Below are 26607 nucleotides of genomic sequence, written 5' to 3' on the forward strand. Positions count from 1 at the left end.
AAAGAAATTCAAATTAGGTCAAATACAGTCCCTCCTCAGGACTCTCTGCCCACAGGAGTCTCCTTCCTGGTGTATTTTAATACTTTTAGTACTAGCTTTTAGTACCTGGACATATTATCCAAAAATAACATTTCTGAGTTTTATCTTCACTCATACACACTCAAGCACAAATATATTTTGTACACAAACAGAATACTTAACAGTGTGACTGAGAATTTAACTTTTTATGGAATGAAGTAAAACATAAAACAGTGCCATTCACTTCTACAAAGCAAACAAGATAACAGGATCAAAAACACAAGGCTTATTCCCTTTTGTAATTCATAATTCTGTCTGGAACTCTGCCTCTCCCTTTCAGCAGCATTTTGTCAGGGTAGACATGAACTGTGCCAAAGGCCTGGCTGTCCGGGGCTGTTTCAATAACTCCTTCCAGGTTGACGTGGTGCACGCCGAAAGGATCCTCAGAGTAGCCACCATCATGTGTATGACCCGCAAGGAAGCATACCACACACTGGTGAGACCATATGATTGACAGAGCGTCCACGTAGTTCCAAGCCAGGCACACGCTGTCAGAGGCCTCTGGGTAAATGGGAAGATGGCCTGTTAAGGAGAAATTAGGAGCCAATTAAATCTCTTTCCATGCAGAAAAAAAAGACCAGAAGCTGGTATTCAGGAAAACCAAACCCAAGCACACGAAGATGGAGGTGACAGTGTGCTCTGTAGACTCAGCACTTGGGAAGCAGCAGGAGGAGGGTCATGAGTTCAAGGCCTGCCTGAGCTATGGAGCAGGCAATCTATAGCCACATATTTGATGCGCAGAACAGACAGATGGGTAGACAGTCCACTCGTAAGGCGGAAGATATGTCTATTCAGGAAAATGATCTCCGAGGCCTACACAATCCCAAAGGCATCCTGTGTGGGAAATCAGTGAAGGCCCAGCAGTCATCCAGGTTCTGCGCCAGGATGCAGTCTCACTGAGTTCTGTACGTAGGAATGTTCTATGTAAAGAAAGATGCAGCTAACAAACAGCTTAGGAGCTGCCCAGGAGTTGTGATGTCACTGGACAAATAGTTCAGGAGACTCGAAAGGGCCTCCGGAGATCAAAGCTGCCAGTTCTAACTTGCAGCTGAGAAAACTGATTAAAGCAAGCGGAGAAGGCTGACCTTGGGCCTGAGGAGATACATGGGCACAGAAGTAGGACTTTGAGTTGAAGTGCCAACACGTCTGTCAGCCTAAGACCACACCAGGCAAGAGTTTCTCACGGCGAGTATCACAGCTCGCCTATCTGCTTCTTCCCAATCACCCAGCTCTGCTCTGCTACTGTTTGCACCCTTACATTTAAACCAGTTCCATTTAATACCCACTCCTTTATAAGCAAGTAAGAAACGGAGTGGGTAAAAGACCCGAAGAGCAGGACATGGGCCCGAACACTTGTGCACATCCTTCCCTCCTCTTTCTCTGACACGAGCTGTTTAGGCTAAGAGAAGCTAAATGGGCAGTCACAAGGCAGCAGACACACCCCTGTTCAATCAAAGGATTTTCATTAAAGATCCCGTGTGTGTGTGAGAAAAGTGCAGTTTACAGGGTTTGTTAGTCAACTCTCATAATATTCAAAAAACCAAGGGGCAGATGGCTTCCCAACATCATGTGGAAGCAGGCACACCTTCCAAACTGCCTGCCATCTCTAATGGCAGTGTGTCTCAAAACTGATTCTAAATGAAAACTAATTCCTGTGGAACTGTGGGACTGGCAGAGAACTGCAAGTGTGACTGTCACATCTCACACCAGCTTTGCTTCAGCTGGCCAACAGTGACCCAACCGTGGCAATTTCACTGCCAGCCAGGGCTGCTAAGCCTAAGACTTGGTAGAGCCATAATTTGTACATAATTTTATTCCAGTTGGGAAAAGTCCACTTAGAATCTACAGGGGAAACTCAGAGACACTAACACAGATGACAAGATGTTTTTGTTATCTTACAATTCTTTCCTGATGCATTTTTAAATGTTAAGATTTAGGTTTCAATGAAAACTGGTTAAGTAGGGCTTGGAGAGATGGCTCCTCTTCCAGAGGACCTGGATTCAATTCCCAGCACCTACATGTTAGCTTACAAATGTCTAGAATTACAGAAGAGGAGAGCTGACACCCTCTTCTGGCCTCCTTGGGAACTGCAATCACACAGTACACAAATATTCAGGCAAACATTCATACACTAATACAATTATTTTACAATCTCAAAAAATGTAACTATCTGCTTTACAGAAAGAGATATCAAAACACAAATATTACTACTCTTTCATGGATTAACTTCCCAATTTCTAAAATGCCCATGTAACCAAAGGAGCAATTTAATACTTACTCACAATGACCACCTTCTCCTGGTTCGCATCAGAGAATGTAAGAACTTCGTTCAACCAGTTCAGCTGTTCTTGGCTGAATCCTCCATTAAACTGGACATACTGGGGCTCAGAAAGTCCTGAATGAATTTAGCAAGTTAGATCTGTTGCACGTCACTCTCTCCCTCACTTGGGCATTCAGGTTTAGCTAATGCAAGGATGCACTTTCTTTAGGGGCAGCATCTTAGGAATACAGAGCAATATACAAGTACAGTGATGGAAAGTCTAGTCTTGGCTTCCTGTTTATTTCACTCGCTTTCACTATGATCCAAACACAACCTCCTTTCTTCGTCCTCCAGGGCCTACTACATATTCTTGTCCCTGTTGCCTTTGCCAAGGTCGACACTGTGCTGTAGAAGGCTAATGCCGAAGGAAGCCTTAGGGCACGCAGAGCCTTTGCGCCTGCTTCCTGTGCCCGCCAGCTCCCTACCCGACTCTTTCTAGGTATAGCTCCTGTCATCTGGACAACAGCCTGGATTCTTGCGTCCTTGGAGCGCTTTTGTCTGCCCACCTAATCTAAAACAGCACCCCTAGTCTTCGCTGTGAGGACGGACTCCATTTTTCTCCATGCAGTTAACATCCAGGAGAGGATCTGACTTTTGTTTCATTTACTGCTATGGTATAGATACGAAATGTTGCAAGGCTCGTGTGTTGGAAGACCTGGTCACCCACTGTGGAGTTACTGGGAGGTGACGGCATCCTTCAGAGGTGAGAACTAGTGAGGGAAGGATGCCCTCGATGGGGAGAGTACAAGCTTGGGCCCTCTTCTCCCGCTTTGCTTCCAGGCTCTCATGTGTAGGCAGCTTGCTCTAATACATATCCCTTGTCACAACACGCTGCTTTACCACAGGCCCAAATGCAACTGGGCCAAGGGACTAAGAACAAAACGCCTGCAAACCATAAGCCAAGACAGACCTTTCCTCCATGGAAGTTTATTAGTTTAGGTATTGACCAGTAATGGAATGCTAACAAATATACTTATTCGTATCTGCCTGGCCCACTTACTGCTATGGTTCTCCCCATTAAAAAAAAAAAAAGTTACTAAGTGCTCATTCCAGAATGGACACTCAGTATCTGTTGAACGTCTAAAGTTTGAATCACTCGTAACCAGTCTATGTGACTTCAGGAGTAAGAATCCTGACGCTGAATGATGACAATAAACTTTTACCTTAACCATCCATCCTCCTGCTGAATAAAAGGTAGCTGGAGAGCTTAAAGACAAGGTTAGATGCTCAGCTCGGAGCAACAATTCACCTTGAGGACTATTCAACTCCACATTCGGATTGTGCTCCCTCAGGATCTTCATACACTGCTCGTACTTTGGAGAAAACTGGTCTATGCCCAAGACACTCAGGTCGTAAGAATCAAGTAAAATGAACCGGAATTTAGGGAACGGTACAAAGTGATAAGCGTAATAGTTCTCTGATGGCGTGGTCTCAGGATGCTGCGGGATCTGGTCTTCTAGAAACTTGCTGTTCAGTTTGGAGTTTGCTAAGTAGTCTCTGCTGAAGTTATAGAACTCGTGGTTGCCCCACGTGTGGTGAACCGGAACTTTGAGCATTTGGAAGGTGTTCATGACAAGCTCTAGCGACTTTTCCGACACTTTATACTGAGCGTTGTAGCCATCGATGATGTCCCCGAGCTGCAGGACACAACAGGGCATGCTGCTTTCTTTATTCCAGTCCTCGATGGCGCCCTGCAGGTGGACCAGGCTGTGCCGGTAGTACCTCCGCCTGCTTCTTTGAAAATTGTACCCGTCCTCTAAGTCAGCGTACTGAATATCTGCTATGACCCCAAAGGAGAAGAGGGGCTCGGGACCGTCAGCCGGGGAACTGGGGTCCGGCTTATCAGCCATAGCCGCCGAGCAGGCTCCTAAAGAAGCTAAGGAGAGGGGAAAGACACCCATGTTAGAATACTTCAGCTTTCCAATGGACAGAAGAAAATGACAAAACAGGCTAATCGACTAGACAGCAGGATGGACAGACAAGTGTGTAGGCTCTAGGGGTTACTGCCTTAGCTGTGAAATGTTTCCGCTCTCATCTGTAAAGAGGATGGCGTCTCTCACTCAGAAGATTAACCTTTTACAAAAGGGCACTACCATACTGACCATCAGGAATTCCAACCACAGTAGCTAAATTCAAATCTCGAAACATTCCTCACTTTCCACCCACTTTACACGTGAGTGATACAAATCCTTTCCCAAGTCAAAACTGTTGGGGTTTCATCTGTGGCTATTATACGAATGCTAAATTCTGAACCCCAAGAGCTGGCTGCCGTCCAGACAAGTGCAAACTAGCTTCTGCTGTGTAAACCTCGCTCCCCAATTTAAAGCTATAGTTACTAAAAGGATAGAGCCTGTGACTGGGCAGTAGAGGGAAAAATGCAGGACCTAAGATTAGCCGGAGGGGTCTCGGGAGAGACCATGGGGTGGGGAGGGAGGAAGATTGGGGCGGGAGCTCGCCCTGAGGACACACATGGAACAGAGCTAGCCTGGCGAGACTGGAACTACAGGGAACACAGGGACTGTGGTTTGGCCACAGGTTAGAATAGCTCAGAACCTGCCCAGTCTAGACTTACAGCTGGTAAATAAAATACCAGGGTTTTTGTTGTTGTTTTGTTTTTAACACAAAACCGCACCCATCCCACTGCACCGTCCCACTCACTCAGCCACTCTACTTCCCACAGCAGACCCCACCCTGGGATACTCAGGCAGGCTGGGGTTCTTGTCTTTGTTGATGAGCAGCCTGAGGAAGTCTTTCCCTTTTAGTATCTGAGGGAAGACAGTGATGCTATGAAAAGAAGACAGTTTAATGACAAATGACCCCAGAGGTTTTGGTGGCATTCATGGGTAGATGCGGCCTTGTTGGACTAAGTAAGCCACTGAGGGCGGCTTTTACAGTTTAAGGCCCTGCACTACCTCCAGTTCGCTCTCTGCTGTTGGACACGTTCTCCCTCAACTTCCTGTTGTGCTGTCATGCCTGCCTGATACAGCAGACTCACAGAGTGGAGATGGGAGGGCTAATGTTGGAGATATGGTTTCTTTGTGTAGCCCTGGCTATCCTAATACTCCCTGTGTAGATCAGGTTGGCCTAGAATGCACAGAGATCCACCTGCCTCTGCTTCCCAAAGGTATGTGCCACCTCGCCTGGATATTAAAAAAAATTCTTATCCCTCTGAACTGTAAGGCAAAATAAACTCTACCCTAAGTTATTTTTTTGGTCATTTAAAAAAACCATGATAGAAAAGTAACTAATATAAAGAAGAATAATTTTAAATTTAAAAAAGCCCAGTGTAGTGCCCGGTGGTTAAAAGAGCTTCCTCCAGGGTGCCTGAATTCCCAGCACCCATGTCAGAAAGCTCACAGCCACCTGTAATTCCATCTACAAAGTCAGAGACCTGATATCCTCTTTTGGATATCAAACCAATGAGTGTGTACTCACACAGAAATATATAAATGAAAAATACAAATGCTATGACATCACTTTGCACTGTCCTTCCTATGAGCAGCTGAATTCTAATTTGAACTGGTTCTCCTCATTTTAGAATCCAGTCCCCAGATTCTGAGCCAGAACAGAAAACAAAATCTTTTCATCCCACACATAATCTCCACTTAAACTATAAAGTATCTCATAAGGTTATTTATAAACAGAATTTGTAACTCTAAGAGAACCAAGAATACCAAGGGTTATGACAAACATAAAAGGCCAAGGTGCTAAATTATCAACTTTTATTATGAGAAATAAACCTCTGTAGTTTTGTCTGAATTGATCAAAACATAGCTGTTTCTAAAAACTCCTGATTTTCTAAAATCCTTCCGACTTCTGATCACCAGCCATCTGCTCTGTCTAGCCATGGTCTAAGCATACTCCTGAGAGAGTCTCCAACTCCAGACTCAGCACAGGGGCCAGAGTGCAGTTAGACACGAGAATGGGGCTCTCCTCACTCTGTTGTCACTGAATGGTTCAGTGGGTAAAGGTACCTGCTGCCTGCCAAGCCTGATGACCTGTGTTCAATTTCTAAGACCCACATGGTGCAAACAGTGAACTCCAGGCCTCAAGCTGTCCTCTGACCTCCACGTATGCACTGTGGCACACATGTATCTTGTACACACTTATTTTCCTTAATGTTTTTAAAGAGCGTTTAAATTTGTTCTCTTCTTCCAGTTTCCACCTGAAAACCCTATTAGGCATCATGTCGGAATGCGTGTGATGGGAAAGCATTCTCCTAACCTTCCTGGGAGCGAAAGATACTCTTATTGGTAAGGTGGAAAACACAAGATAAAATTACAAGAAAAACAAACACCATTGAGTCAGCTGAAAATACTTGATCTAATTAGTTTCCGATATTTGAGAGCCCAAGTACAGCCAAATGGGATTAAAGCAAAGGCCAGACGGCAAGGTCTTTAGTGAGCATCCTCCCCAAAGCTCAAGACTAAACTGTCCTGAGAACACCCTCCAGTCTGTGACACATGAGCTGGCTGTTTGGAGAGTTAAACTCAGAACCTTTAGGTGATCTCTTAGAGAAGGTTTAGTCCCAGTGATCTCTTCTCTCCAAAAAGCGGTTGTTATTTTTGCTCTGTAAACAATCATTTTCCGTTGATTATGTAACCACACCCCATTTTCTTTCAGGCCAATTTCCCTTCTGAGTTCTAGTTAGTGACCTCCCTTTTCTGGCTGACCACCTGGGGGTAGGTACACAGCCCAAGCTGGGTCAATAAACTTCAACTTAGCAACATCTGTCAGGAGCTTGAGCACAGCTGTTGAAGCTCCTGCTGAAAGCTACCAGGGAAGTGACTATGGTTACACTGCTTTGTCCCGACTCCACTTTCTGTTTGTTTAGGCATTCCTCAGCCCAGTGCCCTCAACAGACACATCTATCTTGGCAACACAATTGGGACTGATCCTGACCACGGTCCAGATGTATTAACCAAAATAATTAATGCTTATACAAACTAAGGATAAACTTAAATAACCAATAAAGCAATACATCAAAATACATTGTCATGCTGGGATGTGACTGGGACAACTACTGTGTTTTGCTGAAACAGATGTTGCCAGGTTACCCTGACCCTGATCCAAGACTGATGTAACTGTAGTCTGTCGACTTTTACCTTTAAAAATGCTGTACTCCTGAGCTTTTGTTTTAAGAGCCTTCCTGAGGTGCTAGCTCACTCTTGGTCACAGCCTTACATGCATTCGTCAAGCCTATAAGAAAACCCGAGTTTCTGGGGGGAAATTGGCAGAGATGAACCCAACATAGAAGGAAGCAAATGTGAACGATGAACGAGTCCTGGAAACTACCTGCACCCACACTGTATACCCGCTCTGTGAGTCTGCTCTATCAGGCAGGCATGGTGGCACAACAGGAAGCTGAGGGAGGGAGAACACGTTCATCAGCAGTATCAAGCAGAGAGCGAACAGGAAGTAGCACGGGGCTTTAAACTGTAAAAGCCTTAGCGTGTAATGTAGGCAGAGCAGGGATCTTACTTCCTGAATCTCTTGGCTACCTTCTACAGACCCACCTCCTCTCACCAGCTACTCTGAGTTCTATAGCCATGGCTAAGAGCAGCCTCTCTTCTCAGCTAACATGAGCATGAAAGGCAGAGCCTCAGAAGAGAAATACAGGTGTCAATTCCCAATTCCCAACAAGTCTTGGGTTAACTCTGAAAGAAAAGACTGCCCAGCACAGGGGTTGGGGGAAGGGTGTATACAGCTTCTCAGTGTAATTCCCAACACCTAACTGACAATCCCCTCACCCCTCATATAGATCCATTTCCTTCTACCAGCTTCTGCCTCCTGGTTTTACCGGTAGGTCTGAAAACAACAGAAAGCTCAGACTCCAGTGACAATGATGATGGCATTGGCAAAAATTCTTTTATGTCTTCAGAGATTTGTCCCTGTATAAAACACAGTTCATCTCTAGAGACATCATAGTATCACCTAGTACCTGCTGGTGTGACAGAAAGCAAAGAAGGGGACAGGGAGATAAGGGATAGGTATAGACCACATATCACTGAGGAGATCAAGAACACCTTTACTAGGAAACAAGGGATGTGTGAAGGCCTGAGAATCTCTCTCTTACCCTAAGGAGGGGCTCTGCTCCACCTCACTCTGGCCTGCTATGGGATAGTTAAAGAGTCCAGAAGGAAGGACCAGGACTTTTCCAAAATACCCATCTTCATAAAATACACACACACACACACACACACACACACACACACACACACACAGAGAGAGAGAGAGAGAGAGAGAGAGAGAGAGAGAGAGAGAGAGAGAGGAATATTTCACAATGTTAGCGTTAATAAGAGGAAGTCTGAGGCATGCCTATGATTAGGCACAGGAGTCTGGTCCTACGGTGAAGCAAGCATGTGCCAGGAAATTCACAAAACTTCCAGTTTAGCCCGCCCCACGTAAGGCAGCCTAAACTCACATCCAGCACAGAATTTAGCTAGCCTCATCAACTAATGACAGACTAAGCATCAAACGGTACTATGTGTGCCCTGTCGCTCTCAAGAGAACTACTTGAAGAAAACCCATGTGATACCTTGGCGGTTTCTGTTAATAATAAAAGTTCCAGATTCATACTCCACAACAGGCTACCTTTGCAAGGGCTCTATAAAATCAGGCTTTGAGGTATCACTAGCAATTCACTCAATATTTGGTTACAATTAAAAATTAGTTTTTTATCCAACAGATAAAAACCACATTCAAGGAGGCTGAAGAGTGGGGCATTCCTGGTGGGACAACTGGCCGGGGAAGGTCAGCTGGGTGCTTTCTCTGCCTCTCGGAGCCAGCAGGCTTTCACCCCAGCGTCTGACTCCTGAGTCTTCACTGGGAAAAATCAGATGATTGAGATTTTGTTAAAAAATAAAAACAACAATAAACAATATGAAAAAGTTGTAAGACACTTTAGTAGACAAAGAAACTGAGAGTAGAGCTAGTAGTGACATCCTCAGCTGACAGAGTTTAACAGATGGGTGGGATACAACATCAATACAACATCAAACCCAACTTTAACTCGTCATGTGAGTCTGACCGTGTACCCTACGCTTGAGTACAGAACAGAGATTCTGCCCTACACAGAGACTTGTGGCGATAGAAGGGGAACACAACTTCTACTGAGTCTTCTTCAGGAGGGAAACTGAGTATTGATGACGCCGACTGGAAAGGCTGAATAGAAATCTAAGACCTCTTCCAGCTACTCTCTCAAGAAGCCATACCCATACCCTTGTGGCTCTCCTTCCCCTAACCATCTCTTTCCAACTAACTCTCACTCTCGCAGCTATGAAATCTTGTCATAAGCTCCAAACGTGTCGAACTGATTCATCCCGAAACTCCTTTCAACACTGGAGGATCCTAGCTTGACCCAAGCAGAGGACTCTGCAATGAGTGCCCGAGGCTGCCATGGGCAGCAGCATGAGGCTGTGCTTCCCACTCCTGCCCCACTGGGGCTACCATCTTGCCTGGCAGCTACGAGAGGACAGTCCCTGACATGGCACTGCTTCAAGAGCAGCCCATGATAAGATCTCATGTACCTGCAAAGCTTGAGAAGACCTGAAAGCTCTCTGCAGACAAGAGAGAAAAACCCTTACCTTCTTAAAAGCAACTCGAATCCTTACTTAAAAATCCTTACTTAAAGACCTATCAGTGGCTGGAGCCTTACTTTCTGTTCTGCTTGGCTTCACTGTTTTTTGGTTTTTTTTTTTTTTTGTTTTGTTTTGTTTTGTTTTTTTAAAGGTGCTCCTGGCATAATACATACCCAATGGTTAAAGCTTTATACTATTGCCCTTTTTTAAAGAATCTGCTCAACCATTAAAATCTTTCTTGGGGGCTGGGGAGATGGCTCAGCAGTTAAGTGTGTTTGCTGCTCTCTCATGAAACAGGAGGTTCCACATAGTAGGTGGCTCACAACTACCTGTGACTCTACCTCCAAGGGACCCAAAACCCTCTTCTGGCATCTGAGGGCAACACACACCCACATGCACCGAGCACGCATACACACACACACACACACACACACACACACACACACACACACACACTAAATCTTAAAAAAAAGGGGGGGGGGTCCATAGGCTGGACCAATGGCTCAGAATTAAGAATGTTCTTGCAAAGGATCTGAGTTCAGTTCCCATCACTCATCTCAGGTGGTTCACAAGCACCTGTAGCTCCAACTCCAGGGGATCCCTTACCTCTGCTCTCCTTGGGTGCCTGAACTCGTGTGTACACACAATTTAAAACATATTATTAAAAAAACAACAACAACAAATAATTCTTATATGCTGTATACGTGCTGGGAATATACACCTGACACCTGAGATACGTGCCCTTCAATTCTTCAAGTACACACCACAATTCACTAACACCACAGATCTTAGTTACCATGTGATAGAAAGGCCTGGTTACTTTGGTGCTAATCTTAGGGTCAGGCATAACGACCTGCTGTATGCTTCACTGCTTACGTGGTTTGATGTGGTGAGTGACTGCAGCCTCTCCTTCTACATTCTCGCAGAACAGTGAGCCTGCAATCTCCAAACTCAGATTCTCTCACTTCTGTAAAAGTAACTTTTACTCTCCTGTAGTAATTATTGTCTTGGAGGCTTACTGCTAACCCAGGCCTAGTCCTGGAAGCTTCTAGCCTCCATATAATCTAATCTAGGCCTAGAATGTTTTCAGACTCTGAGACTAGGGATCTACTCTAATCTACTGGCTCCTTCTCATTCTCTGGCTTGTTCTGTCTTCACCTGTGTCTAGCTTCTCTCTTCTCTCTCTTCTCTCTCTCTCTCTCTCTCTCTCTCTCTCTCTCTCTCTCTCTCTCTCTCTCTCTCTCTGCAACCTGTCTCTGTACAACTGTCCTGGTAAAGCTGCCTCCTTCCTCTCTCTCTCTCTGCCCTGCTCCCTTAAGTAGCTTCCTCTTCCTTTCCTCTCTCTTCTCTTGAAAGTTGGGCATATCCTATTTTGTCAAATCTTTCTCTGATTCATCACTTTGTCTGCTGCTGAATTAGACTTTCAAACAGGGGTGCTTCTCTCTACAAGCTAACTTTACCTTCATAGTTTAGGATTACAGGTGTGTGCTAAGGGCTGAGAGGCACCACAACTAGAAACAGTATTTTTCAGTAAATAACAGTCTTGAGGTTCACGATTCGGTCAAATAGTCTGCAACACATGCTATTTAGATGAGACAGCTTGACACAGTAGATGGCTGGGTAGGCAGGGTATACATCCTTGTTCAGCATATAGTTATAGGAAACAGATCTTCCACCAACACCAACTCTTAAATAAAATTAATTTGAAACAACAACAACAACAACCAGCAAAAAGACTTCTACTAGCTTTGAGTACAAAATTCATAAAATTCCAAATCAACCAGAGAAGAAACAAGTACCATTAAACTACATTACTTACGGTGTTAGAGAGCAGCACAATAGGTCAGAAAAGCCAAGCGCAGAGAAAAATAGTATCATACTCCAGTGCAACAACCACTGAAGCAATGCTGGGATTCCCCTGGAGTTTAAAAAAAAAAAAAAAAAACTTTAATGAAAGGACGGAAGTTATCTTATACTCCACCACAGGGCGAGGTGGGGAGAGAGGGGCAAAGGTGAAAAAGATACTAGATGGGGATCATTTTCCCAACACATGCACGGCAAATAAAATAATAAGCAAATGAAACGAATACGAGTTAAATTTTCTCAAGGAACGGAAAATGAAGTACGTGGCTGTAGCCAACTAGGCAGTCCCAGATGAGGAAACCTTCAACAAACTTTAAAATCTGAGACCGGTGGGTGGAGCGTGGGAGACCTTTCAAAGAAATGAGCCACTGGAGGCTAACTGAAGGATGGTATGACGCAGCACACACCTTTGCAGTGCCTTGTTACCAGGAGGCTTGTACCGCAGTTAGAAGCGCCGGCACTCTGGTCTTAAGTCATCTTACTACCCCAGACACTTAAAGTCTTACTTTTTCTAAGTCATGGATTATGGTTATTTAAAAGTTATGGGATGACTTCTACTTTGGGGTCCGAGACCTCGCAGCTCCACCGGGCCGGTTTTTAGATTGGGCAGTAGGAGGGGACCTCCAGTCTCTTGCAGCTGGGAGAAGCGAAGCCGGCTAGAAGACTCAGGGCCACTAGTCCCACCGGTCTGGTCCTGCGATGTTTGTGTTTTCCAGCGGCTGCCAGGCCCAGCCCAGGATCCCAAGGAAATCATCTCCCAAGGCTCTTGGTCCACAACCCGCCCCACCCTACTCCACCCCTGAGAACCACCTACCGCTAGCAGCAGCACGACCTAGGACTCCTCCACAACCTGAGGGCAAATAGAGTCACCACCGAGCCCAGAGGAAAGAGCGGCCTCCTCGACTTCCGGCGGAAGCGGAAGCTCGAGTGGAAATGGAGAGGCGGCCCTAAGGAGGCGCGGTCTCCTAAACTCATGGCGGCTCTTGTACGGTTAGCGGTGGTGCGTTCACAGTGTCGCCAGCTTTGGCATCTGTTCCCTCGCGGCCATGGGCTCAGGGGTATGGCGGAGAGGCCGAGACCGGAGGAGGCGCGCTGCTCCCTGGGGAGCCGAAACTTCAGCGCCAGGCCGCCACCGCCGGGTGCCGGGCCGGAGCCCAAGGGCAGTCAAGCGGGGTCTCACCGCCCGAAGCTTGGGGTGAGTATCTGCATGGAGCCTTCGGGGCTCGGCGCTCTCTGCAGCTTTCCATCTCTGCATCCTGCAAGGTCACACCTCAGGAACTCCCTGGCGTGAAAGGGTCTTGCTTCCTGGTCAGCGATAGTTCCAGTCTTGACAGAACTGTTTCCTGATCCCAGCCTTTTACAGAGCTTGCGAACCTACTCCTCACCCCGAGCGGTTACAACTCGGGCTTTTGTTAAAAAAAACAAAACAGTTCTGGACTTTAAAGAGTATAGAGAAATAACTCAACGTTAGTTTTTAGGAAGCCTCACTTTTAGCTTTCTTTTGATGTGCTGACATTTTGGAAGCCAGTTAGGTCATCTTCCCAGATTTATTTATTTCATTTTTATCCTCGTATCGGTAATCGATTCCTTTTTTTGTTTGTTGAGACCGGGTGTCTTATATATTAGGTTAGCTTAGAACTTGATATGTAGCCAAGAATGACTTCGAGCTTGATCCCCCGCACAGGGTGCCAAGATTACAGGTGTGCATCACCACACCCACTTTTATTCGGTGTTTGGCATGAAACCGAGGACCTTGATACTTGACAATCTAGCACTCTACCAATTAGGTGAACTTCATCTCCAGCCCTTAATTGGTTTGTAAATTAGCGTGGGTAACTTTTTCTTGGGAAAGAGTGCTTTTAGTAGCTATAACTGTATTCTCAAAACCTTACATGATTTATCCCAAAGTAACCTGAAGTATATGGTGTATGTAACAGTGGTTTGTGTATGTACTTGCTATGAAACCAAAGTAATAACTACAGCATGGTTAAGTGTTTGCGTCTTACTTGTTTTATTGTTTTAACCTCTGCCCCAGTAGCCTGTTTCTTGGAAGTCTTTAGCACTCACTTTTGCCATTGGAGGATCTTTATTGGCTGGAATGAAGTACTTCAAGAAAGAGAAGATAGAAAGTAAGTGGTTACCCTTTGGGGTATTTTTTAATTAGTGTATGTGCGTGAAGATGTGTGCACGCCACAGTGGAGGCCAGAGAACTTTTGGGAGTTAGTTCTAACGTATTCTTCCATGGTGAGTTCCTGGGATTGAGCTTGGGTAATCAGACTTTTATATCAAGCACTTCTATCTACTTGGCTATAAGCCAACCCTGTTCTTAAACCTTTTGTTTTAAAATAATTCAAGGATTTCACTAGATGCTGTTTTCCAGGCCAAAGGGCAGTATAGGAGTCTGTGAGGGCCTGAAGAAGTCTTGATCATGGTATCAGAAGATTTCCTAGGGGTCAGGCATGTAGAGCAAAAGAGTTGGGGTGGCAGCATTGGGCAAGACCAGACTAGCTGTGATGGAGGGAAAGCCAGGAACTGCTGTGAAATACCATCGTAAAATGTTGAGGGCACTTTAAAAAATTTAGATTTTAGTGGTTATTCTAAGGACTTTAAGATTTGTTTCAAAAGATTAAGATAAATGTTGTTTGAATCAGTTATTCAGAGTCTCTTGATGCCATTAAATATGAGGAATGTTAGAATATGGGAATGAGAATGCACAGGCACTAGAACTTAGCAATATAAACTATATTGCTATGATAGAGATCACCTTTTAGAGCAGAGTACTTTATTGATATCATTTTCATATTTGTTGAGAGTTATTTCTTTTATATGTGCGTTTTGTCTGTGTGCATGTATGTGAATTATGTGAGTGCCTGTGCATGTGGAGGTCAGAAGAGAGCATTTAGATTTTCTGAAACTGGAGTTATAGGTGTTTGTGAGCTGCCATTAGTATTAGGAATTGAACCCAGGTACTACTGTGCAAGAACAAGTACTTGTAACTGCCACGTCATCTCTCCAGCTTCTAATTTTAGTATTTTAACAGGCATTCAGTTTATTCCCAAGCTGTACCCAAGGAAATGTGTTTTCAAATGTTAAAAAGTTAAGGTAGTGACAGATTATTTGAAATGTAAGCTGCTTTTGCTTTGAAGTCATGTCTAATACATTTGTTTTAGTTAGAAGTTTCTATGAGACCAACCCAGAGTGTTCCAGAATTATTTGTTTGTTTGCTGACATGGTGCCCCGAGCATTGTGTGGTTCCTTCAACATAATCAGAGCCATCGACATTTAGAAAACTAACCCTTATGGACCCATCGTTCTGTCTGAGACAGTCTCAGGTTCAGTTAAGGTTGACACTGTATTGCCTTTGCAATAAAAACAGTTCAGACCCACTCCTTGTTCCTGATTGCCTGTTCAGCTTCTGCAGGTTACACGTTTCCCAGGCTTTACCTGACTTGGCTGACCTTGACAACTTTGAAAACCACAGGCCAGTTATTTAGTAAATTGTTCTTTAGCCTGTACCATCTGATCTTCTCTCGGGGTTTTGTTGAGGCCCTGCAGCCTCTGACAGGGTTGTCACAGGAATGATCCTGCATGTAGTTGGGTGCATCATGATTTTTTTCTTGTCCCATCATTGGTGATGTTGGATCATCTAAGGCATCTCCAGTCTTCTCCTATGACGTGTATGTTTTATCATTGTGCTTGTGTGTACTGTTCTCATCACTCTGCATTTATTCACTTGCTATATATTCAGGCAGGGATTGTGATCTGTTCTCTTCTAATACTCAAAGCATCTCTCGGGGGCTTACAATAGTTTGTTTCTTTGTTTTAATTGTTAACTTGACACAACCCAGCGTCACCTGGGAATTGTCTCAGTGAGGGATGTCTATCAGACTGGCCTGTGGATGTAAGTGACTTTGGGGATTATCTTGATTCCCCCAATTGATGTGGGAAGAACCAGCCTGAAAGTGGCAGGCAGCCCTACTTCCTGGTTTGGGTCCTGTACTTTACAAGAGTAGAGAAAGCATACTAGAGGTTGTGCATGGATGGGTTATTTCTCCTCTAGACTGCAGGCTCGATGAGATTGATGCTGCAAGCTCCTCCCACTGTGACTTCCTCACAGATGGCTATTACCAGGAATTGTAAGATAAAATAAACCCTTTCTCATCTAAGTTTCTTTTTGACAGAGTATTGTATCACAGCATCAGAACTGAAACCAGACGAGTTTGTCGTTGGCACAGGAAGCGTTTGTTGTTGGTTTTGGTAGCCTTTGGGTTTTCCTTCTACCACTGGCTCTGCTTGAGCTTCATCTCAGCTTATTTCTGTGTTTCTCACCAGAACCCCCTGTAGTCTCAGCACTGCAGAGAGCATTCCTGTTCTCTCCTGTTCACAGTTCTGGCTTCCTTTCCATTAGTAACACTCTTATCTCTGTTTGTTTAGTTAATCTTTATAAAACTATGGTCCCATTGCTACTGCCTTTCCTCATGAAGCTGCCTCTAGCACACTCAGCCTCAAGGCTCTCTCACCCTCACACTGAACAGCTCAGGACTGGATTGTTCCGGGTGAACACTTTTTATCACTTAGTTACAGTGCTCGCATGTGTGGTAGCATTCAATTTTCTTATTTTAGGATTATTTTTCTGAAATCTCTTCCATATTTTATGCCCCTCCATACATATTGTTTCTAGTATTATGCTAACTATTCAGATATTTCAGCGACTCTGGTTACAATGACCTGTCTTGTTGGTGCATCTCTCTTAGAGCTGGAGAAACAGCGGCATCGCAGCATTGGGAAGCCTTTACTAGGGGGACCATTTTCCCTCACAACTCACAATGGAGAGCCCAAAACTGACAAGGACTTCCTGGGTCAATGGGTATTGATTTATTTTGGCTTCACTCATTGCCCTGATATCTGTCCAGAAGAACTGGAAAAAATGATTGAAGTTGTGGAGGAAATAGGTAAGAGACCAATCACGATCTGCACTGTTAGTTACTAGTACTGGTTTCACATTCCGTAGAGTATTGTGATTATTTGGTCTATAAGAGCATAAAGTTCCCACGTTGAGCTTGTTTTGATTCTAGGCCCTTGCTAGGGTGCCAAGTGCTAGGTCATTTAAAAATGGCATTGCGCTTCCAACTCATTTTACCGAAGCGTTCTCACTGTTTCCCCAGTGACACTGAAGGTAAGGTTATGAAATCTGGAGTGCTCAGTACAATTTTATTAGTGTCAATTGAAAGCAGTCTGAAGGAAGCAAACCTCTTTAGGTCGTTTTGCTGTATTCAGTGTTTATTGATATTGTACCTTGCCCTTGATGGGTTAGGGAAAACTACAGAGACTGGAGTGCATTAGGAAGTAGGGTGACTTTGAGAAGTGATCTGGAGCAACACATCTCTGTGTCAGAGTGTGTGATAGGACATCTGCCTGGCTCCTCCACAGACAGAAACTCTCCTCCTCCTCTCCAGATAATCTAATGTGTCTTCTGTGTCGCCCTGACGCTTTGCTGTAGAACAACTTTCTCCGCTTATTGCTGGGTCTCTGTCTTTCCCTTATGGTGACTATTGACTAATTGGACCTTTCTTTCAGACAGTATTCCATCCCTGCCAAATTTAACTCCACTTTTCATCACCATTGACCCAGAAAGGGACACAAAAGAAGCCATCGCAACTTATGTGAAAGGTATGTTTTACTGATAATTTCCACGTGCTCACTTCTTAGTAGTTTGTAGTAGCAAACCGTCTGAGACTTAACAGTGCTTCCTAAAGTAGACGGGTGGTATTGTCGGTTGTTCTGCAGGCAGATAAATCAGTGAAGCTCAGTTACGGCTTCGATTTCTTGACACACGAGAAACAGGTTTCCCCATTCTTGGTGCTCCGGTCTTTACTTTTATCACAGGGAGGATCGGAACTTGAGCTTCAGGTATTACCTAAGTGGAGAGTGAGGGAGTGTTGCTTCTCACTCTGTGTCTTACTCTCCTTTTTGTTAGAATGGAGAAACATATTTCAGGTGTATCTGAATGGGAGATTAAAGATGGATTTTGGAGCATAAACAAATTTTGATCTCAGGCTTTATGTTGTTTTTATTTGTTTATTTCTTACATATTTCTTGAGCCTGGGTTTAACTGCACTATTGGTTATCCTGGAACTCACTGTAGACCTGGTACCCACCTGCCTCTGCCTCTAGACTACTGGGATTAAGTGTGCACCATTCTCTGCTTAATTCTGCCATTTTAAGAGACTTTTAAGATTATGTAAATTCCAAAAAACATAACAGCACATACATTCTATGACTGAGTTAGCCATAGCCATGAGTTGGTTTTTTTGGGTTTTGTTTTTTTTTGTTTGTTTCTTTTTTTGTTTTGTTTTGTTTTGTTTTTTATCATAGCATGAATTTTCTTACAGGCACCCTTTGAGCCATCTTATGTTGTTCTTGTTTGTTTCATTGTTATTGTTTTTGTTGTTAATTTTTTTTAACCAAGGACAGTGTACACACCTTTAATCTCAGCACTAGGAGCTATGAGTTCTAGGCCAGCCAGGTCTACACAGTTTTAAGATAGCCATGGCTGCATAGAGAGACCCTGTCTCAAAAATCTCAGGAAAAATAATTTTTTTCATACAGTGTGTTTTAATCCTGTTCCCTCCACCCACTCCTCTTAAGTCTTTCCATCCACCTTCATGTTCTTCCTCCCACCTCCAAAACAAAACAGAATACATTTTTAAAAAACAACAGAAGGTCAAACAAAATACCAAGAAGACAGAAAATACGAAAACAATGAAGCAAAGCTCAAAAGGAAGGAAGAGTACGTTTTGTGTTGGCTACCAACTCCCAGGCTGTGGCCCATACTACAGTGTGGCTGGCGTTCCCATTAACACAGTATCACAGGAGAGAGCTGCTTTCCCTTTTCCCAGCCTCTTGGCTAGGGGTGAGATGCTGCATGCACCTCCCCTTCTCATTGCTCAGATTCAAACAGGCCCTGTGCCTGCTGTCGCAGTCCTGTTGTCTTCAGGAGACACCCATCCCGTCTCTTACAGTCTTTCCATAGTCTCTTCCATGTAGATCCCTGTGCCTTGAGAGGGGGCGAACATGGAGACAGCCCATTCCAGCTGAGTTCTCCCAAACCTCTCACTCAACTGAGCTAACTTTCTTTCCATATGATACAGTGAAAAACCTTCATATGTTTATAACTAAACCAGCTTACAACATGATTTAAATAACTAGAATACATTTCCTTTAGATCCTTGTAATAGTCACAAGAAGATCCATCATATGTCATGGGCATGCAGGAAAGTGTTCGGAGACTCAGGCACAAAGTGGCCTCAAAGCTGCTTTCTAGTGGCATTAGGACTTTCATTTGTGCATGCTTTTTGTTGTTTTGGTTTTGAGTAAAGTATTGTGTCTCTTGTCTTAGTCTCACTGTCTTGTTTTTATATTTAGAATTTTCTCCCAAATTGGTTGGTTTGACTGGCACAAAGGAAGAGATTGATGGAGTGGCCAGAGCATACAGGGTGTATTACAGTCCTGGCCCTAAGGACGAGGATGAGGACTACATAGTAAGTAAATGCTCAGCTCTGAACTCCTGGCCTGGCCTGGCCTGGGATCCTGGTTCTCACAAGTTTTACATGCCTGTCTGGCCTCTGAGATAAAGGAAAAGCTGAAAGGCTGAAGAGATGGCTCAGTGATAAAGGGCACTTGCTGCTCTCCCAGAGAATTCAAGTTCAGTTCCCAGCACCCACCTTGTAGCTCACGATCGACTGTAACTCTAGTTCCAAGAAATCCAATGTCCTTGTGTGGGCTCTATAGGCACCAGACACAAATGTGGTTCATGGACAGGCGGTAGGCAAGCACTCAAACACATGAAACGAAAGTCTCTCTTTAAAAAGAAGAAAACTGAAGCCATTGTAAATTCCTTGAGAGTTGTGGATAATGTGAAAATCGAGTAGGCACATATATTTGAAAGATGGCTGCTTATTGTTTAATTTATATTTATTCTCATAATCTGTCTGACTTCCCTAGTTATATATACAAATTACATGGTGTCCATTCTATTTCACTTTCAGTTTATGAGCATCCTGTTGTTTCTCCCTGTGTCTCCCACCCCCCCCCCCAAAGACCTGTAGATTTTAATGCCCCCTGAGAGGCTTCAGCCTCCTTTGAACATAGACTCCCTGTGTCTTTGATGAAAGGGAAAAAGTGCTTCTTTTGACAAGCAGTTGTAAGCCTTAGGGAATGATACTTCATTGAAAAGCAAGAGAGACAATAACACAAGTCTGCAAGCTTTACTGGCAAGGATCTGTTTACTTGTTGGTCATCATTGTCTGGGAGGTCCTGAGCACCTGGGCCTGTTTCTGGTTGGTGGTTTCGTGGTGTGCGCAGTGGTGACTCTTCTCCACCCAGGTGTTTGTTTCTGAGCACGTTCAGGATTGATGTGGTACCATAGCAGCAGTTCTCAGACTGTGGGCTGCTACTCCTTTCGGGGTTGACCAACTCTTTCACAGGGGCCACCTAAGATGATTGAAAACCGCAAAGGTTTACATTATGATTCATAAGAGTAGCAGAATTAGAGTTATGAAGTAGCAACAAAACTGGTTGGGGTCACTACAACATGAGGAACTGTATCAGAGGGTCACAACATTAGGAAGGTTGAGAACCACCGTACAATAGTATAGGTCTTTTTTCTGTTGTCATACTTTGAGTTTTCTATAATGTCAGTTAAATAAAATGGTTAATCATAAAAGATTTCCTTACAACTAGCTATAAAACTGGTTGTGTGAAGGGGATGAGTAGGACACTAAGACGTGGATTTACCAGCTCCTTGTGGCCGGTCTCTACAGTGATATGCAGAATGTTTGTTTTCTCCATGCCCGCTGCAGTTTGTGCCTTTTCTTTCTCCTGCATGTGTACATACATGTTGGCTGGTAAAAGAGCTCTGGCACCTGCCCGTCTCTGCTTCCCTGTACTGCACATACAGGCATGTGTGCCCAGACTTGGCTTTTTCCTGGATTCAGGCAATTCGAATGCTTGTGCTTTTACAGAGAGCACTGGGACAGTAGACCATTCCTTTGTCACTCTGTAGTCCTTGTGTACCCTATGGCCAAAATTAAAATGGGCTCTTGACCACAGTGCCTTAAGCCCAACACGGTACTGTATTTTCCAGACCTGGTGCCTCATAGCATTGGGAAAACTTGGGATTCATGGAAGAAAGGGAACAGAAGAAAGATGAATTATTTTTTTTCCTGAAACCTTGTTTGAGAGAAGTAGTCAGGTTTTCTGTGGCTTTGTCTTGCTGCATCTGCAAGTGTGAGAAGTAGAAGGAAAGTGCAAAAGTGCTGAAAGAGGAGACCCAAAGGGAAGTGGGCCTTTGGAGGGTGCTAGAGGGGATGGGAGGGTCTAATCATCCTGCCATAAAAAAGCTTTTTTAGATTCTGTAACAGTCCTGTTCTGAAGTGTAAAAGAAAGTTTGCAGATAACCAGATGGCTGGTTTTATTTGTAACATTTTAGTTTAACCATGCGTGGAGGCACACTGAGTTTGAGGTCAGCTAATGCCACATAGTGAGACCCTTGCTTCATTATAACAGTAAAACATTCCATTCAAATCACAAGTATTTTACTGAAACCAAATCTCTTCTTACTACAGGAATGGGGCGAAGCTGCTAGCCCATGTGGTCCCACAGTACTGTCAACTACCCTTCACAGTTTGCTAGTTTAATCCTTCATTGCATAGTTTACCTCAGTTGGTTGCCCTCGGTGTAGTAAGAGTTAGCATTTCCTTGTCACCAGCATGCACAGGCCAGCGAGTACATTAGCAAACCAAGCACATGTTAGGCCTTGAAATTTGTACTTGTGATGCAGTTAATCTGAAATATAGTTGGTATTTTTGTCTTAAAGATTAAAGTACAGATACATAAATCTTATGGAGGCTTCCTTGACCTTCTAGGAGGCATCCTAGACCCACGTTGTTTTGTCCCCGAAAATTGTTCTGCTGCCTTAAGACTGCGCTGACTCATTGCTGTACATTTGCTAAATCAGCCAACAGGGAGAAACTACAGCTTAGAGTTTTTCTTTAGTGACTCCTTATGTCCTGAGGCTGTGGGTAGATGGAAATATCTGTTAGGATTTAAGGACTGGTAAGAGGGAAGTGCTTAAAGATTAACCTCAATGTATAATGGGACGATATTTTCCTAATCTCAGACAAAAGTGATAAAAGTACCATCTTTTGACATTATATACAAATTGAGCATCCAGTTAACAAACATGTAAAGCTAAATTTGCATGTTATTATACACATAGTTACATGCATAAGAACCCATTATTATATAATAAACATTAGCTAGAAAGTAGTTTGGGGAGAGCTAAATCTAAATGAAGAACATCAAATTCATAACAAAAATGTGGATTGTTTAATGATAAACCTCTTTTTAACCCTGTTAAGTTTAGCTGTGACTGGAAAGTTTAAAAATACTGTTGCCAGTCTAGGAAAGATGGGGAGTGTGCAGTTGGAGTGAACTTAAGATAACAGGTGTCTCGTCTCTGTGTGGAGTTAATGGGAACGAGTCTGTTAGGTCCTCTTTGGAAGACAATGTATGTGACGTTAACCGGCACTATTGCTGTGTGGAAATTAGCTTACAGGTGTCATTATTGGTAAAAACTAAGGACTGAAACCCAAGCAACCTTTTTGAAGAGTTACTTTTTCTGTCCTTATGTAGAACATAGTTGTCTTGTGTTGCCTGACAAGGGACTGTCATAAAGTGTTAGTTGTGTGACAGTAGTAGATAGTACTGGGTATAATGCATAGATAACACAGAGAATTTCTCTGAGAATCCATTAGGAACCAGTGCCAGTGGTTCCGTGGGAGCAGAACAAAGGCGCTTTGAGAGTCTAGAAGATGAGTATGCACAATACCTTTTTAGGCAGCTGAAATGTGTATTTAAGAAACATGGGTTGCCGCCTCTGTAGTTGAATGGGAAATAGTGGCAACATGGTGGTAAGAAAAGAATACGTACTTTGAAACTAGACAGATGCTAAATCTTAATGTTAGATCAGGCATTTAGTGGTGTATGTAACTTCCCTATCCAGCCTGTTTGTATTTTATAGAGGACACCTGCCTTAGGATGAAATGATGAGGGAGAGGCTTGGAGATGGCTCAGTGAGGAACAGTGCCTGTAGAATTATCTGTTAGAACAAGTGCTGGTTGTCCCAGTGGTAACCATGTGAATAGTGAAAAGCGAGCACAGAGAAGTTTGACAAGGGCAGAGAATGTCTTTTACTACATACCAGTTGGTAATTTATATTAAGAACCCTCAGAAGTAAGTCCCACATCCTCCAGTTCTGTCCTATAAAGAGGGAAGTGACTAGAATAAAAGGGAAAGGGGAACCTATATTGTGTGTGTGTGAAATCATCAAAAAATTTTCTAAGAAAAGAGGCGGTGAAGGAAAGAGGGCATATGCTACAGAGAAAGGCTTGAGGGGGGAGCCAGAGTTTAGTTCTGATTTTATCAAGTGTGAGGAGAAATTCCAGGCCCTGCCTGGCTCCTACAGTAAATTCTCCACATGAAGTCACCAGCTGTCTGAGCTCTTGGTGGCATTCTTTCCTGATGGCAGGAGAGTGGCTCTTTCCATTTGCTCTCTCCTTATGAATGTGTGTGTATAAAAAGGTGACAGCCTCACAGCCTTATAATGTGGGTTGGGGTATATTCAGGGGTGTTTCCTCTTTGGTATGCGTGATGGCATACCTATCTTTCTGTCTTGCCAGACAAGCCTCCAACAAATTCCACGACTTAGGATGGCAGATCCACTCTTAAAATATCACAGAATGAATATCCAAAGAGTGGTGGCTAGTCTGAACTTATACTGAAACTGAGACATTTTAAGAGGAAGTTAATGGGAAAATTAATGATGAGTTGAAGAGGCTCCTAGAGAGTAGCATTTGTGGCTGGTGGGGAGTTTCCAAGCAGTTTGCTTCAGAGAGCAAGCTCAGAATAGCAAATGCAAATTTCCCAGGGGAGAAAAACATCTTACAGTTTTTGTTAGGATCACAAATATCAAATTTAATCACTACTAGGGTTTGTATCACATGAATAGCTGATGGTTGGTTTTCTGGCTTCTCATAAAGTGTGGCAAGCAGAGTTTAGGCAGTTCCTTAAACATGAGGGTGGGCACCTAGGCACTCACTGACCATTGCTTCGACTCCTGTATAACAATTCCATATGGGTGGAGGAGGTCAGATGAGAGACTCCCAGTCAGAAATGGAAAGTGTTTCAAAATAGTGTGCTGTTCACAGCGTAGGCTACTTATGAAGGCTAGTAGAAGGTGAATTCCTCTCTTGGATACTGTACGGGTGAGTATGTGAAGGTACCAAAAGAATCCCAGGCTAAACCACAGCAGCAGCCATTTCTAGAGCATGGCTGTGCGTGCACTGGACTTGGTGCAGGCCCAGTTGGCAGACTGTGCATTAGTGACCGGTACTGCTGTGGTAACTTAAGTACTGATGCTAACTTTCTTATCCTGCAACGTTTTTCTACTCAGTAAAATACGATTGTAATCTTTGCTCACACATTCCTCTCCCTCTTCACTTTACAGGTGGATCATACAATAATAATGTACTTGATTGGACCAGATGGAGAATTTCTTGATTATTTTGGACAAAACAAGAAGAAGGCAGAAATAGCTGGCTCAATAGCTGCACATATGAGGTCACACATGAGGAAGAGGTAGCCAGAGCCATGTCACCTGATGCAGGATTGTCTTGCTGGCAAGGAAGCTTTGTCTCCCAGAGGAACCTCTATATTATGTAACATACAGCGTGGACTGCATACCCTGAGAGCATCATTCTACATGAGATGTTACCCTGGGGCTCAGCCAGCCCAGTCTGCCACGAAGCTACCATGAGTCCAAAGGATCAGCGCAGGCAGAACCAGTGGAGAACAGGCACCCAGAAGCATCAGAGAGGCACACGAATGCACATCTGTAGGCACGGCACTCTTGGAATAGTGTTGCTGCCTCGCCAGTGTCTGCTTGCTCAGGCCTGTGGGGCCAAATTCTACAGGAAAGAGTGTCACTTCCATAATGGTCTCATTGTTTCAACTCGTGTGCTCGCGTGCTCATAGTCAGCATAGGCGTCTACGTCATCTTCATACTGGAGAGTGGACGCTCAGCTTCTTTGAAAAGGCATGTCACCATCAGGTCTGCATCTCATTCCCACAGCAGCTGCTGCTTTGAGGGCTGGAAGAGAAAACTTACTGTTTGCACATAACTGTTGGCTCAGTCCCCACCTTTTTATTTTAATAGCTAAGTGATTTGGTTTGGTAGACCAAATGGAAATGAAAATATTTATCATGACTATAATCTGGTACTTTTTATGTACCAGGTTACACAGTGTATGAAATAAAAGATGTCAGTCTAGCAATTTGGACAAGCATGGCTTTTTCTGTGAAGAATGGTTGCCTAGCACACCATTGTAGGGGCAGGGGCCACAGACTGAAGTGGGCGGCAGATAAGTGCTTGTTAAAATGAAGATTCACAGGTCAGGAACTGGCCTCTTGAGTCAGAGTGGTATGCAGAGACCTGGGTTTCTGACTGATATCCATGACCCGAGTCCACACCTGGATCATCTGTTCCATGCAACCAGCTCTTAGGGTGTCAGCAGCTATTCCAGGGAATGTCAGGCTGGGTGTGGTGTACGCACTATTAGTCCCAGCACTCAGGAGGCAGAGGCAGGTGCTTCTTTGAGTTTGAGGCCAGGCTGATCTAACAGTGTTTGGGCCAGCCAGGCTACCTAATAAGACCCTGTCTCCAAGAAAGAAGACAGTGCCTACTGAGTGATAGATCTTGGCTTTGTTTCTGAATCAAACTTCCCTGATAACTGGGCTTGGCTATCACATTTTTAACTTGAACCTTTCTAGTGAATCCAAAGTTGCTATGAATAAGCTTCTTCCCAAACACAAGTTAAGTTTATGTGCAGGTGATGAAGACTTATCTTCTGGTTTTTAACACTTTGGTGCTTACAGGAAGCCTAATGTAAGTACTCAGTGTCACCATGAAAGAACACCTGTACTTGTTATAGGCCAAACCATGTCATTTACTGTTAATATATTCAAGTCCTGGAGTCAGACGCTTCAGAATGTGACTGAATGTAAAAAGGCTTTGTTTTTTGAGGCAGGGTTCCTCTGTAATCCTGGTCGTCCTGGAACTTGCTTCGAGGACCAGATTGGCCTTGGACTGAGATCCATCCACTTGCTTGCCTCCCAAGTACTGGGACTAAAGGAGTGCACCACGACCATCTAGCTGGAGAGTAAGGCTTTAAGGAGGTAATTAAGTTTAAATGAAGCTGTTAGGTTTGCTCTTCCTTAAAGCAATACGATTGGTGTCCTTAAAAGTGTAGGAAATTAGGACACAGGAAAACAGGTAGAAGCACAATTGTCCATCCCTGGCCTCAGAAGCAATCAATTCTTGATACCCCGGTCTCTAGAACCTTAAGAAAACAAACATTTTCTGTTAAATCACTCAGTCAGCTGCAGTGAACCAGTACAGTCCATCCCTTAGTTGGGAGCTACCATGTGGTTGCTCGGAATTGAACTCAGGTCCTCAGAAAAAGCAGTCAGTTAACTGCTGAGCCATCTCTCTGGCCCCTTTAGAGACATTTAAGATTCAGTAGCCGTTGAACGTCTTTAAATACCCAGTTAACGCTAACTCAGGGTTACACATTGGTATTTTGAATCTCGGGCCATGATGCTCTCTATCATAGTAACTGTATATATACTGCACTGAGGTAGCATGCA

General features: G+C 44.0%; 2 protein-coding genes across 10 annotated transcripts; one reads left to right on the forward strand and one right to left on the reverse strand.

The window, feature by feature from the left end:
- Positions 1-205: 205 nt before the first annotated feature.
- Positions 206-12712, reverse strand: Adprm (ADP-ribose/CDP-alcohol diphosphatase, manganese-dependent). Of its 8 annotated transcripts, none has more exons than XR_015630353.1 (5): positions 12656-12712; positions 11798-11896; positions 3562-4274; positions 2361-2473; positions 206-600 (listed from the first exon to the last, which is right to left on the reverse strand). XR_015630353.1 is itself a non-coding variant. In XM_087570403.1 (5 exons), the coding sequence occupies exons 3-5, from the start codon at positions 4246-4248 to the stop codon at positions 355-357; spliced, it is 960 nt and encodes a 319-aa protein (XP_087426529.1). In that variant the 5' UTR covers positions 4249-4274; positions 11798-11896; positions 12656-12712; the 3' UTR covers positions 206-354.
- Positions 12713-12777: 65 nt separating this feature from the next.
- Positions 12778-25235, forward strand: Sco1 (synthesis of cytochrome C oxidase 1). 2 transcript variants are annotated; one of them, NM_001173374.1, is given in 6 exon segments: positions 12778-13036; positions 13880-13970; positions 16596-16793; positions 17419-17511; positions 19267-19382; positions 24410-25231. In NM_001173374.1, coding segments are annotated over 6 exon segments (855 nt in total). In that variant the 5' UTR covers positions 12778-12814; the 3' UTR covers positions 24545-25231.
- The last annotated feature ends 1372 nt before the right edge of the window (positions 25236-26607 follow it).

Source organism: Rattus norvegicus, chromosome 10, assembly GCF_021556685.1.
Source record: "Rattus norvegicus strain SHRSP/BbbUtx chromosome 10, alternate assembly SHRSP_T2T, whole genome shotgun sequence".
NCBI classification, from domain to species: Eukaryota; Metazoa; Chordata; class Mammalia; order Rodentia; family Muridae; genus Rattus; species Rattus norvegicus.